The 17,291-nt window shown below is 45.6% G+C and overlaps 1 protein-coding gene across 1 annotated transcript; it reads right to left on the minus strand.

The window, feature by feature from the left end:
- Positions 1-11,045: 11,045 nt before the first annotated feature.
- Positions 11,046-14,814, minus strand: LOC129585537 (uncharacterized). The gene is made up of 8 exons (XM_055478251.1): positions 14,784-14,814; positions 14,399-14,715; positions 13,578-14,035; positions 12,970-13,120; positions 12,698-12,833; positions 12,367-12,637; positions 12,088-12,200; positions 11,046-11,482 (listed from the first exon to the last, which is right to left on the minus strand). Exons 1-8 carry the CDS (start codon positions 14,812-14,814, stop codon positions 11,280-11,282), a joined length of 1,680 nt encoding a protein of 559 aa, XP_055334226.1. The 3' UTR covers positions 11,046-11,279.
- Between the last annotated feature and the right edge of the window lie 2,477 nt (positions 14,815-17,291).

Raw genomic sequence — 17,291 nt, forward strand, 5'->3', positions numbered from 1 at the left:
CAGAGACTGGCGAGGCAGCAACGGTCCTCTATATGCCGGGAACCCTTGTTGGTTCCCGCCGCTGTTCCTGTAGTTTCCGGCATTTCCTTGGCTAGTCGACCGGCTCCGTTGCCGGAGCCGCCCGAGCCACTAGCCTGTTGCTAGCGAGGGCGCGGTGGTGGCACGATATCCCTCCAAAATGGATTATCCGAGCCGATTAGGCCCTGCGTCGTATATCGGCGATACCAATCGTCGTACCAGCGAAGGTTCGGGTTATTAGCTGGTCCGTTGGCGGCGTATCCTCAACTTGCTCTGTCATGGTTATTGAACATGCAATGTCTGCATGAGAAGGTCTTGCCCTTCGTCCACTGGAAGAAGGCTGCCTCCATCTTATCGACATATGTTGTCGCCTGCCTAGCACTCTGTTGTGCTTGGGGAGGTCCGTTCCCTTGTTGATTTCCGCCTCCGCCGTGGTTCGGGAAGTTACCACTGCCGCTATTTCCGCCACCGCGTCCTCTTCCGCGACCCAAGCCTCCGCCGCCATTTCCTTGTGTAGGATACTGGCCATATGCGGAGTATCCCTAGTCAGAGTTCTGGTTGTAGCCGAAATCTGTGTTGTTTTAGTTACCTCCCGGACTATAACCTGCGCCTCCGTAGTTGTTAGCCGGGACTCCAGTTCCAGGTGCCGGGGGATTCAGGCTCATCGCTATCGTTCCTGCCCAGGTCAGTGGCTGAACAGGTGCTTGTTGCATCTTTGGCGTCGGCGCCGGATTCGGTTGTCCGTACTGTTCTCGGTCGGATTAGTGCCCTACAGGATGTCGCGTATCGTTTGCGACGGGTGATAGTCCTGTGCCATGGATGTTCGGTACGAAGGAGGTTCAGCCCGGCTTTGTTCCAGGTGCTTCTTTTCCTCCATCAGACACCTTATTCCAGTGTCCATTTCATCCATCTGCCGCATCATCCATGTGATGTGCTGAGCAGCCTGTTTACCGAAGTCGTAAAGTTCGGGCATCCAGGTAACCGATGCGACTTCGTTGCGCCTCGTTCACCTTTTGGGCTTCAGCCAAGTTGTATTCCAGCTGACCTCGGAGTTTCTGCTCTTCTTTTCTTCCGCGTTTCTACTAAGGACGTCGTTAAGTCCGTGGACCTGGTCGGTCTGCTAGGCATTCGCTTGTACGAGGTCGGCGTTGGATAACCCTTGGTTGGGAGAGCTCGACTGCCGACTATGCTGGTCTATGAACTGTTGCCCGGTTCTGGCCGGGAGGATTTCCACCTCCGTTTGTAGTCGGTCGATATGTTTGTGTTGCCGGTCGACCTCCTTGTCGGTTTAAGTTCGACTATATATCTATCGACTTCGTTTCGATAGACCTCGGCTTCTTCGTTAGCCTGGTTCAGTTGCCGATGCTTCCATCGGCATTTCATCGGCATCGTTCCTGCTGCCATTTCCGAGGCGACCAATGCTGTTTGTACATCGGCCAGTTTTTTTGTGCTTCGGCAAGTGCTTTCTGCGACTCGTCAAGTTCGCGCTTCAGCTCGAAGAAGGCCGCTGTTGACCGCTCCAGCCTACCGTTAAGTAAGGTAACTTCGTCTAAGTCATATCGACACGGTTGGTCGACTCGTTTGAGTATGGCGTTCAATTGGTCGGTTTCGCGTTGTTGAGTGGCGATGGCTTCGTTAGCGTCGAACATATCGCGTTCCCATCTATTCCGTTCGAGTTTATAGGTGTCTTCGGAATGTGAGATTGAACCTTACGCTGAATTGACAATCTGGTCTGCCAAAACGATCTGCGTGATCAGTTAACGGCATCTTGCGCGGAGTAGGTCGATATCTTCGATCTTAGGCGGTGTAGCCGCAATCCACTTCTTTGCCGTATATTCGAGCGCACAGGCTTGGTACCTGTTGTCGTCCATGTGGGACTTCACCGGTGTTGTGAAAAATCCGTCCGCACTATTGGGACGTGGCGCATTTGTTGCGTCAAAAACTTCTTCCGATGGTGACGGGGTTCTCTCACAACCAAGTTTGCCAGGTTCGAACATTAGTGCTGACGGTTTGACCTTCAGGTCGACAGGTTAACTTGTTGGCGCCCTGGTCGACCTCACCGTTTGTTGAGCTTCTGTCGCTCGAGTCGACTCGCTTCCAGTTGGCGAAGGTCGGCTTGACGTTGAAATAACCCGTTCGTTGGGTATGTTGGTCGGCGATCCAGCTGGATGGGGGCCGCTTCGTGGCGGTACCTCGGAATCATCCTTTGCGACCATTGGTTTGGTCGGCTGGTTTGCCGCATCCGACTTGTTGCCGGTTGGTTTCCGTTCCAAGCTGGTCGGCTGCGTATTGCTGACTTCCTTCTGACCGACCTATGTGGTCAGTTGCTGTTGACCGACCTTCGAGGCTGGCGAAATCCTTCCGACTTCTGTAGTCGGTTGGACTTTGCCGACTTCTGTTGTCAGTGGTTCCTGTCCGGTATTGGTCGGCTGTTGTTGGCCGACTTCCTTGGTTGGTGGTTGGTCGACTTCCATAGTCGGTTGCTGTTGACCGACTTCCTTACCCGGCAATTTTCGACCGACTTCCTTAGTCGCCGTGCCCATGACGGGCCGAGGTCGACTTCGGCGTTCATTCCGTCATGTTGGGTGATTGCCCTCCGAGCTCGGTGGCTTTTATAGCCATTACCGAGTCCTGAGCTTTGTGTAAGCTTAACTCCTGACCGGCATGAGACAATGTCGTCTCAGCTTGCAGCTATTCCCCTTCCCCCCCGGTCGGGTGGGACGGGGCTGCTGTGTCAGCTTAAGTGTCCAGGAACGTTTTGTCCCTGGCGTCCTAAAAACTATCGTCCGATGTTGGATTCGAATCGGCGGGGAGGATCCGCTCGTTACACCTCTTCCTTGCCTCGGCCGACTTAGTTGAGTCCGTTGAGGATGACTGACTTCTCTCCTGACCGGCGTAACGGAGCGAGTACGACGCGGTCGAGTTCAACTACTTTGCGTATTCATTTTTTTTTGGTTCGACATTGTTGTCGAATCAGGTCGGCTTTGCTGGAGCCTTAGAGGCTTGTCTCTCAGAAAACGTAAAATCGAGCAATCTCTTGTGTAGAGATGTTCGATATAATCAGGAACTTCTTTTGGTTCAGGAACTTCCGAGTGTCAAGATCTTCCGACGAGATGTTGTTGCTGTTGTTGTGTCTGTTGGTGACTCAGTACACAGGTATTAGTATACAGTACTATGGTACAGTACAGTATGTAATAGTAGTACAGTGTGGTACGTCCTACACTACTGTGCTAACCAATATGACGTCACAGGGTTAAGTGGTCTACCGTCTAGCACTTTACTGCCTAAGTTGCAGAAAACGATGATTCACGCCTATGTTAAGCTATGGGAACTTTCCCCTGCACGCTCTTTGGCTGCCCTTAAAGTACTGAAAAGCGGTCGTTCTGACGACACAAGGAAATTGGAGAATTTTGGCGCTATTTTCCGCGAAAAAAAAATACCTTTGGTCGGCCAAAAAGTTTATTTGGTCGAATTTTCGAAATGAAATCCATTAGAAATAGGTTTTCGTATTTAAAGAATTTTTCTGGCAATCGAAACGCCGTTAAAAATCAAAAAGAAGAAAATTTCCGACGAGTTGCCGGTTAGTCTTTGTTGGACGGTTCGTTGACCTAGCAGGTCGGTTCTCGACCAAAAGTAAAATTCCAAGTCGGTTTCTCCGTTAGAATGAGCCTTAGTCATGTGCATGATCACCCCACCATTTCCCTGTACTGAGCTTGCGCACGCAATATTTCAGAAGAGAGACTAACGATACTCGTATTGACAATAATTTTTGCAGTGTTACTAATAATCACTGAGCTTGCTGGATTGCTATTAATTGTTTTGTTTTCACAACTACAGCTTATTCTGATTGATTGCTTATTCTGAAAGTATGCCAGAAGTCAAAGTACCCAAATTTTACGTCAGTTCATAAGAAATCGACATCATTATGGCGTACATGCCGTGGCTGTCATCAGCCAGCGAAGTAAGAGATAGTTTGTACGAAATTCCGTACTGTGTGTTGGAAAATTTATGGAATAAATGTCGTCCTGAATTAACGCTGTGGACCGCGACTTTTTAATCGGATGGGATCTTTATGGGGGAACGTATAAAAGCAAACGCCAACAGAGTTCGGGTTAGACCAGTAATGTGGACAACGTGGAACGCTGCAGCAGTTCCCTCCCGAATTCGAAGCCTGATGATCCGGCTCCGATGAAAGATCGATGTCGCCATCAACGGTAGTCGTAGCGTCTTCGAGCTCCTCCGCAGCACAATCCATCAGAATTATTGGAACGATTTTCGGAGATAGTAAAACGATTAAGCTGACAGAAAAGCAGTAGAACAACGAGAACTGGGACAGTGCAATATGCCACTCTAAGTTGACATTACCAATGAACGATTTCTCCGATATGACAATGAATATGACATCGCAACACTATGACAAATCTGAACGAGTAATGTCACAATCATAATTCCACGTCAAAATGTGTCAGGAAATAACAAAAACATTGAAAACTTTAATAAAAATCATACAAAACTGTGTTTTCGCCTATATACCACAGTATAGTCTCTCTTCTGAAATATTTTTGCACATGCGCATGGAAATGCCCGTACGCACCTGACTGAACTTCATTACTTTTTCACCGTTGGAAAATTTGAATAAACCGTTAAAAATCGTTTGCAACCGTTAGAAAGTTAAAAACCGACCTAGTTTCGGCTAAAATCAACCTAGAACCATGACTTTACCGGTGACGGTGTCGGTGTCGGTTATGGTCGGTTGCCTTCGTCCGAGATCGAAATCCGTCGTTTCCTGCTGAAAATCCGCGAGTAAAGTTGCGGGTCAGTATTCAAACTGAAGGTCCCCGTATGATGGAGTAATCCTATCGCGTTGCAGACTCTCGTTCGAGTCTGGTCCGTCCGTTGGGAGAAGAAAATTCCGTACGTGCGGGAAATTTGTCCGCTCTTCTTGTGTAGAAGAGACAAGGAACTAAGCTCACCAGCTGTGGCAAGAATCACTTCAGTGATCCCCGTTTTTCCGCAGCTGTAAGACGGCAGATCAGTCTGATCAGAGTCAAGGCAGAGGCTGCTTCAGCAGTCAATCTGGCAGTGACTTTTTTCAGGTTCCCCGAAAGTTCTCCGAGAGTTTGAAGCCTTCAAAGTCTCCTCAGACAGTCCGAAAAATCGAAAACCAAACGATGCTGACTACCCTGTAACAGATGGCAATCGAGGACTCACGAGTGAGCTTTATTGACAAATAAAGGGAATACAATGCTGCGTAATATCAGGAAGAAAGAAAGAAAGAAAGAAAGAAAGAAAGAAAGAAAGAAAGAAAGAAAGAAAGAAAGAAAGAAAGAAAGAAAGAAAGAAAGAAAGAAAGAAAGAAAGAAAGAAAGAAAGAACAAAGCCAATATCTGGCCAGAATCTAGCATGTGTTGCTGAAAGGGTTCTTGAGCGTCTGTCAAGGTGTGAAAAGAATGCTGGCGGCAAGCACGTGCATGATGCGGTCCAGACATATCAGCTGTGGTGATGCGCAGACTGGACTCAATCCAACGCGAACGCTCATTGGTGCTGCGAGAGATGAACGAGAGAGCGGTGCCACTCAGTGTATGCGCTGCGTATATCCCCTTTAGCGGATGAGTCAGTGCAGCAGCATACGTAGGTACAGCGAGAGAGGCGATGCAGGGTGCAAGTACGGCCTGTGTTGGCGGAGCACCTCGCGCAGGCTCATATGCCTAACACTAACCGTGTTGCGGCGATCTTTAAAAGTTACATATCACAGAACGACCGTTACATCGCAACCGCTGCCGCGTGATATGAAAAAGCATCTCTGGCCTTCTTTTTACCAGATCCTTGCGAAACGAAATCACATATAATCAGCACCATCACATACAGAAAAGGTAGCAAAAGAAAGGAAAATAGACTGTCCCATTCATGTTGCAACTTAGACCATATGCATTTTGACCAGTCTGACCAACTCTGCCCTCTCCTGTGTCTTTTGATAGGGAGTAGAGAGGTGACCAGGTGATCAGGACCTATCGGTTCAAAAAGGCGAATTGAGCAGGGATGCAGAACTAAACAGCGAACGGTTATCACACAAAAACGGGTCTGATTCAGACCGTTTGCCATTTTTATAGCACTGGCGATGATAAGCATCGGTGATATGTGACGGTTTGAGAGTCATCGCAACACGGTTACTGTTGTAACTTGTAAGTACTTTGCGTCTCTTTTCAAATAACTTGTGTATTGCATTTCGATCAGACCAATAAAGATTGAGTCACCGTAAATTAAATTAACCCGGCAGCGTCTGCAGGGTGCAAAAAGCACCACTAAAGTTCCTCAATTTTTACCAAACCAGAATAGTCGATATTATTGCCACTATCAACTATGTATGTATTCGATAGAGCAAAGATTGCTCTTGGCACACAGTACTTTTGTTTTTTGTTGAAACGCACTAAAAATAGCCACATTGCTTAAAAAACACTGCAGAATTTAAGAAAAGTTCTACGAAGTGTATATAAGTCAGCGATTGTGCCAGAAGACTGATATTAAATTAGTATCAACTTCAATTACTTCATAATAACATCTCGAAGCTCCAGTTATCCAAAAAATTTTGCAGCTCTGATGTCAAAAACAATGGATTTTTACAAACAGCTGGTGCAAATTGCACCACTTGGACATTGCCGGGTAGCAGTAACATGCTGCCTGAACAGGCAGAGTGATCAGAGCCGCATACTCATATGATGCAGCCGTTGCTCACTTATGAATAGTCGAGCATAACTCGGGCAATTAGCTGATCGAATAACAAAGTAAATGAGGACACCTGATTGATTCTATAATTCAAACAGCAGTAAAAACCCTTTTCCTGATCATATTCTAATGTTTTCTTCGAGTGGTATAAGAACAATAACAATAAAAAGACGTTGTGGTCGAACAACCAGTCAACAATATGGCTGATCGCGCACAGTTGCGTGCACAAGTGAACTGGCGCAGCCCATTCCGACCCTGTTACATACCGACCGGAAGTTGCAAATGCTTTCAGTTTTAAATTCAGCAGTGAACCTGTGGACGATGAATTAATGCGCACAAGCTAACTATTACCAGGACCTGTAATTGTTTCGCAAACTAGCATACCGTCACTAACCAATTCCAGACTGCTGCCGCCGGCGGGAGTGCCGTTCTTCTCGGACACATCGTCAATCACGTAGAAACTCAGAACGCAAGCTTGGTGGCCGCCGTGGACAGCTGGACTGACCTAGGTTAAAAAAATTCTGACGCTGTTGTAACAGGCAAGCGCGAGGAGATCACGAGTGTGCCTTATTGTACAAATAAAGGGAACAATGCTGCGTAATAGCAGGAAGAAAGAACAAAGCACTGATGGCTAAGCAAGCATGTGAATGCTAGAAAAGCTCTTGAGCGTTCGCCAAGGCGTGAAAAAGCAACTGGCGGCAAGCACGTGCTGTGTGCCATCAGCTGTGTGATGATGCGCAGACTGGACCCAATCCAACGCGAGCGTATGAACGCTGAGTCATACTGCGAGAGAGGAACGAGAGAGCAAGTGTGGCTCAGTGTATGCGCTGCGTATATCCGCTTCAGCGGATGTGAGTGCAGTGCAGCAGCACACGTACGTACAGCGAGAGAGGCGATATGGCAAGCAATGAGTGCAAGTACGTCCTGTGTGGACCGTACGCACCAGGCGCAGTCATGGGCCTCTGACACTGTTAACGTTAACTAGCAACAGCCACTACAACTACAGTCTGACTGCGGAAGGACAAAATCTCTTAAATTACTGAAAGACGAAATCCAAAAACACTGCTAACGTTACGCACCACGTAAATCACCAAAATTAATAATGGCGTAAAAAATCGCTGCTCGACATGTTTCAATCTTCCTGAGTTGTTCTCAAACATTTACATTTTCGGCCACATGAAATACTCGTAGTTCCTCCTTGTAAATCCCTGATCAATGTTACATACTAAATGTGGCAGAGCTAATTAAGGAACGGGAAAAGGTCACGAACAGACCAGCCGGCAGCGCATGTGAAGTAGCTTTATTAGGAAAGTATCGGTAGATGAAGTTGGTAAACAGTAGAAAAAGGAAACAGTATACTGAATAGTACTGTTGCAAAGAAGTGTACAATCCGTTGTCCTAATGCTTGTAATGGTTGTTCCAGTAGTGCCGTTTGAAATTTACTTAAACGAGATATTAGCTTTCCCATATTGGACTTTGCTACTTCACAAATTTTCTGTATGAAATTTTCCAAAGTTAGAATTTTATCTTCTCAGCTAATCGACTGTGTGTAACCGCAATCGTTTCACCAAAAGCAGAGACAACTTTGGTCTATAATGGCTCGATTAAACATCCAGTTACTGTAGCAGTCGAAGTTTATTGTATACTGTAATGCAACCGGTATTCGGCTCAGATTATTTACGATTTCGTAAAGCGGCACAGAAGCGTTTGGTCCACATTCCCTTTCCCCTTTGAAAAAAATAAAAATTAGATGTATAGGACCAAGAAAACTTGTGCAACAAAAAAAAACGAATCAGCTGTTCTTAATTAAATTTTTATTTATATTTCATATTTCTTGATATTTTAGCCACTGGATATCAGCACGACACTCTTTTGAGATTTAACCTACTCTCAATTTTTCATCAGATGCACAGTCTAGAGATGGCAGCGGCTGGCCGAGAGCCGGCTAGGCCGCGGCTTAGCCGGCGATTGGCCAGCCGCCTGAGGGATTTTTCAAGCCGTAGCCGATCCCAGGCCGGCTGCTTAAGCCGGGTGAGACCTTCAGCCAGCTGCGGCTAAGCCGGCGGCCGACTCGGCTGAAGCGGCTTGAGCGGTGGCAATAATTGCGCCACCAAATCACTTGGGGCTTCGAGTTTGCGCCTTTCCAAGTCGCCTTCGCATGAAGAACAGTTTATGAGAAGAGGAAAAGAATAAGCACGAGAAAACAGTATAGGAAAACGTAATCCAAGCCCAAAAATAAGTAGTCCAGTTTAAGAAATCCAAGTTAAGTATTCCAAGTTAAGTAATCCAACTTATGTAATCCAAGTTAGGTAATCCTAGTCCAAGTTTGGGTAATCCAACTCCGAATCCGAATCCAAGGTTCAGCGCGGGCCCTATCCGGGAATTCCTGTCTGAAGTGTAGCAGCGGGCCACAGTGTCAAGTGAAGAGAACGGAGATCACCCGCACCGTGCTGGGTATTCTTAGGCTTCTCAGGGTTCTTAGGTTATTCTTAGGTTCTTCTTAGGTTATTCCTAGGTTTCTTAGGTTATTCTTAGGTTTCTTAAGAAATATAAGAAACCTAAGAACTAAGAAACCTAAGAATAAGTGGTGATGTATCGACTTTGATTTGGCCACCGTTTTGTTGAATTTCTTTAACTGAATTTAGTTTTCAATTCAGTTTTTAATTTTTGTCGGCTGCATCGTCCACTGTGCAGTATAGTTTCCACTCGGCGGAAATCAGCGGGAATAAAAAGCGTTGGTTTTTTTTTTGTTTTATTAGGTATTTTACAAAAAAAGCCATTACTATGTTTTCCATTTTAATTTCTTCATACGTTCTCTCCCACAAAACATTAACCGAAAAGAAAAACAGCGAAAAGAAAATATCAAATTTTGAAAAATAGATAATTTAAAATCAAAAAAATACAACAAATCAGGAAGTAAATGGTCAAAATTAATAGTAATAACGAGCGGAAATAAACCGCGAGTTTATACGGCTCACCAACACGGCGTGTAAAAGACTGCACGTAATTCATTAATTCATCTGCATCTTGCATAAAATTAACATTTTTTTAATCGATTCAAGGTCCACGACCATTTTCGACAAATAACACATTTCCAGATCCAAATTATGTAAGTACCGAAATACTCGACATTTGCCGCGACAAAACGACGTGTAATGAATTCCCAAAAATAGTAAACATTCGAAACACATTAACTGAAAGTGATTACCACTGATTAGCCTATTTCTCCCCCACGTATGCGCCCAACGAGCAGGCAGTCGTTCTACCATCTCGTCGTTCTGCCAGCGACATAGCGCCGTACGTGAACAAATAAACATTTCTATCATTTTAATTAGTGTGTGGCACTGTGTGCCAACGCTGCTTTTTAATCTAAGAAGTGGCCATTGCCGAAAAAAAGGAAATAAGCATAAAGAAGGCAGTCGCCCCAGGTCGCTCACTTGTCGGCCTGCTTACGAGACGCCAAGCTAGTGGCCTTCTCCGTGGCCTGACCTAGTACACTGGCGGCACGCTCAATCTCCGGCAATCCCTCATCTGCGCAAAGAAAACCATAAAGTTAGAACTCTGCGTAAAATGCAGTCGTGATAATACTTCACTGCGCAATTAAATAATTAATAATCGACCGGAAATAAAATCAATCGCTCGCTAAAGCCTGGCGCGCACAAGAATAAATAATCACCAAAAACGAAAAACAGACACCGTACGTAAATTAAATTCTTTAGAATAATGATCATAATAATTTACAATAATAACGGGCAAAAATAAATCGCAATAATTAGCATAATACAGGAGGAGATCCTAGGATTAATTTCAAATGTGCGGTTCGGCTCGTATTGTACAGATTACAGTCATTTCTTTTGAGCAGTATGCGAAGCCATGATATTTATATCCGAAAGATAAGGCCTTTGTTTACGGCTACGGCAAAATACTTGCGGCATATGCAGAAAATAGGTCAGACGTTGTGTACTACGGGCCGCGCAATACACACGTACGTAACCAGGACGTAGGCTGGAAAATCTAAAATTCATGAAAAGTCATACACTACACACGTCAAAAAATAAACATGTAGAAAAGGCAGCCGCCCCCGGTCGCTCACTTGTCGGACTGATGAGCGGAGTCGGACGGCTCCTCTTCTCTTCCGGGCGAGCAGCGACACCATCGGACTCATCCGGCTGACGGAGAGATCAGTACGATAGGAATAATTACCGTAATAATCTATCCTACCGACCTACTCAACGACAGAGTATGAGCTAATATCTCAATGTGGCATAGCTAAGCCTTAGAATCTACGCGAAGCGAGAACTGCATCTCCGACGATATTTTAATTAGAAACTCCGAAACTGCCAAAACTCGTAATGAGAGAACTGATCCCCAAAGTACTGCCACTCACGGACTTATATAGACACGGCGCATCCGTGTAGAAACAACCAAAAGTAAATCCGAAAACAAAAGAGAAACGTCGAGGAAGTACAGTGAATAATGGAAAGTACAAGTAAAGCCGTCACTTTACGTACGTATCGCTACAGTACTGCTATATTCCGTCACGGCGGATCATCCGCTTCGGATGAGTATTTGGCGGCTTCCTTGGTCAGGATGTGGGCCGTATCAAAGAGCCCCGCCACCTCCAGGATCTCCTTAACCAACGACGACGAATCAACCATAGCACAAGACGCCAAGGTAGTGGCATTTTCTGTGGCCTGGCCAAGTAGACTGCCGTCACGCTCAATTTCCGGCAAGCCCTCAACTACGACCATACAGTTACAACTTACAACTTTGTGTAAACTGCAGTCGTGATTATACGAGTACTAAGTGCTACGCTGCGCTACTAAATAAATAATCGGAGGGAAATAAAATCCATCGCTCGTCGCTCGATAAAGCCAGGCGCGCACAAGAATAAATAATCACCAAAAATGAAGAACAAATACCTGCAGCAACGGAGAACTACGTTCGCATGAATTTCTACGACAGCGCTTAACTTCAGGAATTCAACGGGAAAAGCGGCTTTGCTAGGCACGATGGAAGGGCTGGATAACTGAATCAAATTTTTCTGTTGTAGTTTGAGTCTCTTTTCTTTGAGTGAGTTTGAGTCTAATAGTTTGTGTATTGCATTTTGATCAGACCAATAAAGATCGAGTCAATACCGTTAATTAAATTATTTAGAGTAATGACCTTACTAGTTTACAATACTAGCGGGCAAAAATAAATCGCAATAATTAGCATAATACTGTACTGTACTAACTGTACTGCACTGTACTGTACTGTACTGTACTAACAGGTTTACCAATTTTTGATTACGTAATCACAATTACTACTTTAAAATCCAAATTATTGTTTCGCAAACTAGCATACCGTCATTGTCCAATTCCAGGCTGCTGCCGCCGGCAGGAGGGCCGTTCTTCTCGGACACATCGTCCATCACGTAGAAACTCAGGCCGCAAGCTTGGTGGGCGTCCTGGACCAACCTACCCGTAGGTTAAAAAAATTCTGACGCTGTTAACTAGCAACAGCCACTACAGTCTGACTGCGGAAGGACAAAATCTCTTAAATTACTGAAAGACGAAATCCAATAACTCTACCATTGTTACGCACCACGTAAATCGGTAAAATTAATAATGGCTTGAAAATTACTCTATTTTTGATTCGCAGGCTCTCCGCTTGGAGCGCTTCCCTTCCAGGATAATCAGGTCGTCAGCTGGCTTCCATTTATCCTCGTATGACTTGATCAGGGATCTGTAGGTAGTCTGGTGGAACTTCGTAGCCACTTGACGGCTCAGTTTGACAAAGTCTTTGAAATCCCGATACGCACACACTGATGTCAGAACGTCCTCCGCGATTCGTGGCTTTCCAGGGTGCAGGATTTCCGGGAGATCTTCGAAGGTTTCGAAAGCCAGGCTTTTCCCTAAACCAGCATTTACACGCCTTATTAATTCTCTCAATCATAAATAAATTTACTAATTACTGTTAAATTCGCTGAACTCTAAGGACGAATGGGTTTGATTTAATCTCTTCCGCTGCGTGCTTTTCGCAGTCCTGGCGTTGCTCGGAGTTGTAGGGCGCTTCATCAGAAGCATCATGGCACAATGTATAACAGGCGTCTAATGACAAAATTACACAAAATCGGAATCCAGGCTAAGTTCGGTGCCCGAAGTACATGAGCTTGAGTAAATTATTTAGTAATTAGGCTACTAAAACTGTTTTGCTGTTAACAAAAAGGTAAATTCCCGCGCTGACCTTGCGGACTTCATAGGGCGCGCACTGGATCTTGTCGCGCTTGCCGGGCAGCTCCAGCTTGACCTTGGCCTCGCGCTTCTTGCCTCTTTGCCAGCGTGCTCTGCGCGTTCCTCCAGTTGGCGTAAATCTTGGTGCGCTGATGCAGGACTTCCTGTGGAATGATCAGCAATAAATACAATGTTCGCTGTTTTGCCAAAAGCAGTAATTCCGCGGATCGGCTTCAAGATCGTTCGTAGGAGGGTGCTGCATCTTGTGCGGATCGAGCACTGCGGATCGAGCACTTCAAAGCTGGCAAAAGTTCGTCTGCAAAACCGGCAGTAGCAAATTAGCAATTGGATACTTCTATTTCCCGAATCATCTCGATGACGCGTTCGAGCAGTGCAGGAGAAACGGTTGCAGACGAATTCGCCACTGCAACCATATCTGCATGCTGTACACAGTCGGCGCTATGGCAATCCCGAATATGAATACACAGCCGGTGATAATTTTTAAAGGATTTCTCACAGACGAGACAAGGGAATTTTTTGTCAATTTTATGCGTCAGCAGATGCTCGTCGAAAGCCAGCCATCGCAAATCTTGCGCCTCACGGTGTCCACAATACACACACTGCCATCCTTTGTTCACCTTTGACGCATGCACGTTGAGATCGAATTTCCTGGCGAATTGGTGCCGACACTCCGGGCACTGGAATTTCCATGTCGCCATGATCAATTTCATCTCGTCCGGATGGTTACTCTCCATGTGGTCGCGGAGGTTGACGCGCACGCCGACGCCGCATAATAAACACGGCGTTCGGATCTTACGCGACCATTTCTGATGCTTCGCTGTATGCTTCACCACATCCAGGAAAGTTTCCGCCAAAAAAGGACACTCGGAGCACTTCCGCTCAGGCTGATCCGCCTGGTCCGGGCTATGTATAATGCTGTGCAAATCCAACAGGTGTTTCTTGGGAAATATTTTTTTGCACCGCACACAACGGTACTGCAAAAATCCCGTTCGCCGCATAAAGTCCAGCGCAGCCATGCGGGTGGCTTCGTCCGGCATCGCCGCCCTTTCGCGATGAACCTAAAAATTCAAGGGTGGAAAATCAAACCGTCTTGGACCATTTTACAATGCTTTGAAATAACATTAATTTGCATAAACATTGAATTAATATCCAATTTCCGGACAGTTTTTCCGGCAAAAACAAAGTTAAATTTAATGAAAAATTAGTACTTGATGAAATATCGCTATTTTCAACAATTCTGTATTTGATCGGAACTCAATATCGGCACCTGAAATTATTTAAATAAACCATTTTAAACCGCTTCCAATGCTCGAAAGCCGTTAGAAAATCTGAAATGATAGAAATTGTTATTTCAACACTACTGGCATCATTCTCCCATCTAAACTGCGATCAGCAACGAAACACCATCTCAATATGCTTACGATCAGGAAATGAGGAGCAATGACTCGCGGTTTCTGAATTTTACGGCAAAAGAAGCACGCATCATCAACGGCTTGAACATCCTCTTCGGGGTGATTTTTCTCCAGGTGGTCCGATAGATTCCATGCCCGTTCGCCGCACACCAAACATAAGCGATTTTTGCTCAATCCAGTATGCGCTTTGGTTTTTAGCGTATTCATTTCCGCCAACACATCGCATTCCCAGACGGCGTCTTTCTGTGCAACAGGTGGGATGGGAAGAGACTCGCAACCACCATCTGGATGCAACAGTTCTTTCAAAACTGGTTCAGATTCTTCAACTGCGTATATAAAAAACGTTAGAGAAACTGCACTAAAAAATACAACAGATTTCAAGTACTGAACCTACTTAAATCGTCGTCTCCACGAGTGAAAGGCATCACGCTTCTTTCGACTTCCGGTGCAACTGGAAATGTTGGCGCGTCGGCAATGGTTATCGTGTACGCATCAACAGCCGGCAAATTATCCGGTGAATTCACGACAGGATCGTTGTCCGGTGGTAAGAAATTCGGCAATGCCACGGATTTTCTTGCTATGCGCATGCTTAAGCCGACCAGGGTGGCTGCCATAGAAACAGCTATGAGTTGATTTGTCTTGTATCACTGAAAAATTATTATCAAAATTTCAAAAACGTAAGTTTCTTATTACAAGCATATCAGATGATTATTTGTTTTTGTGTTCGTAGCATTCGGTGGCGGACATCCACACATTCGGACATACGACGGCTTTCATTATGTTTTTAACGGACTGGGTGAATACATTTTGCTCGAGATAGCTAATGTGATAACTGTGCAAGGCCGAACCGCCAGAATAAAATCCGTACAAGGTATAATAAACCATCCTTGAAGCGGGCGCATCCACAATGTACACTTATATCCTGCGATTGTGGTCTTTAAACTGGAAGTATAGATATATGTCTTCGTTAGGAGTAGAGTTGCAAGGCACTGTGTGGTCAGGTTTAGCGCTCCGCGTTGCCAACATTACCTTCCAAGTCGGCATCAATTCACGAGGAGACGGACTGGACCTGTATGTGAACCGCGACCACATTGATCTGGATACGGTTTCGTCGTTAATCATTATTGGCGGTACGTAAAACAACAAAACTGTGGACATATCTGTTCAAGACATCAGAATCGCCACTGTCACAATCTTTTAGATTCAAAAATAAACCTGGATCGTCAGAATGGTGCCGCGCTTCAAAAGGTGAGCGCTCAGCTGGCGCTGGGAATTCTGGTGGAAATCGAGAAAGCTGACTTGCTCATCCAGTTATTTATAGAAAATCCGTAGCCCATCCTTACCAGCACGGCCATCTGGAGGAACATCCAGGTACAGGATAGACGGCAGACTGGCCACAGAATAGGGAATCACCGTCGTATCCAGTATGCGCTTCGCATGCGAAAAGCACGGCAGGCTCGTCCATTTCTGGCACTGATGACAAACTGCAAAATGTCAAATAAATATGCAAAAATCATGGTAAATACAGTAGTGCAACTATTAGTAAGTTACGTAAAACAGAAAACGTGAAGTATTGTATAAGTAATGCTTTAATAGTTAATTAATACTACATAATTAATGATGTGAACAGCAACTACGCAGCAGGTAGAATGACAGGAATATAACAGGAAAACGTATGAAGTAAAACAGTACTTAGTTGCTAGGACAGCAACGTACACGACAACTCGTCCCCACGTATCGAAAGTGATACTCGTATCCATGCATCTGCTGACAGAAGTCACAGAACTGACAAATTGCACCAATGTCCGGAATTTTCTTGTCTGCTCACAGAGTCGACTATGCTAGCATGCGATTGATAAGCAGCTGTTAAAATAAACCCTAGCTAAAACAATCAGACAAACAGTTAACAATGTGAAAAACATATTACAGGAAAATTTTAAAATTCCATGACCCAAAGTGCACTATTGCACGTGTCTTCACAGACAGATAACGACTGCTGCTCGACAGCAACACGATTTTCTCCGGATGTCGTGTTTCGTTGTGCTTGAGCATGGAAATGGCCAGCACAAATCCCAGCTGGCATTCCTCACATTTATGCTTAAAATCCTCATACGCGGTGCGATTCCGCGGCCTGACACAGCGCGGGCTCGGTATGCCGGCCGCCCTCCGTTCCGCCCGCTTCCTCTCGAACTTCTCTCTGTTGACGCCGAGATGCACCCATCTTTTGTGGTAGTACAAAGTGTGCCGACTGGAAAACATCTGCTGGCATTCATCGCACTGTGTCCGCACTTTGGGCTTCAAGTATGGATTTCTCCCCAAATGCATGGTACTTCTACTGTAATGCATGCTGGCGTAATTTTTGAGGTCCGGAACTGGTCCAACACACTGCGCAGCACCGCGTGCGGCAGGACAATCAGCGACCGTGTTTGTTTTGTGGGGATCACATTCTCCAAAAACACCCGGCGGCGATGCAGCGGATTACGGAGCACTGGGAGTCTGGGAGCATCAGTGCGCGGAATGCCAGGTGAAGTTCAAAACACGCCGGAAAATGGAGTTTTACATCAAGGCGCAGCATAAAGGCTTCCAGTGTTGGAAGTGCGCCAGGGTGTTCTACAACTCGGTACATTTCGGGAATCATGTTGTGGAGCACAGCGTTAACGGTCAGTATCCGTGTTCAGCGTGTGCTAAGGTATTGCCGGAATATCCCGCCGTGAACAATTATTATCGGAAGTGTCATGATGCCACGCGCATGAAGCCGTGCAGCTTGTGTGAGACGGCGTGTATTGGTGAAAAACCAGTTCGACGAGCATATGGCGACGCGCCATGGCACTGTAAACGATACCGATGGAAATACGGAGAATACCGCAGCACGAAAACGACGAATATATCCAAACGGGGAAAC

This window comes from Paramacrobiotus metropolitanus, unplaced genomic scaffold (assembly GCF_019649055.1).
Source record: "Paramacrobiotus metropolitanus isolate TYO unplaced genomic scaffold, Prichtersi_v1.0 Parri_scaffold0000017, whole genome shotgun sequence".
Classification (NCBI taxonomy): Eukaryota; Metazoa; Tardigrada; class Eutardigrada; order Parachela; family Macrobiotidae; genus Paramacrobiotus; species Paramacrobiotus metropolitanus.

Bases quoted from the DNA above. Each gene is read 5' to 3' on its own strand.
- LOC129585537 (XM_055478251.1), bottom strand. From the start codon at position 14,814: ATGCCTTTCACTCGTGGAGACGACGATTTAA. The intron at 12,834-12,969 runs GTCAGCGCGGGA...TTTTGTCATTAG, and splicing joins CGCCCTATGAAGTCCGCAAG to ACGCCTGTTATACATTGTGC. The intron at 11,483-12,087 runs GTATGCTAGTTT...GTATGGTCGTAG, and splicing joins CCTGGAATTGGACAATGACG to TTGAGGGCTTGCCGGAAATT.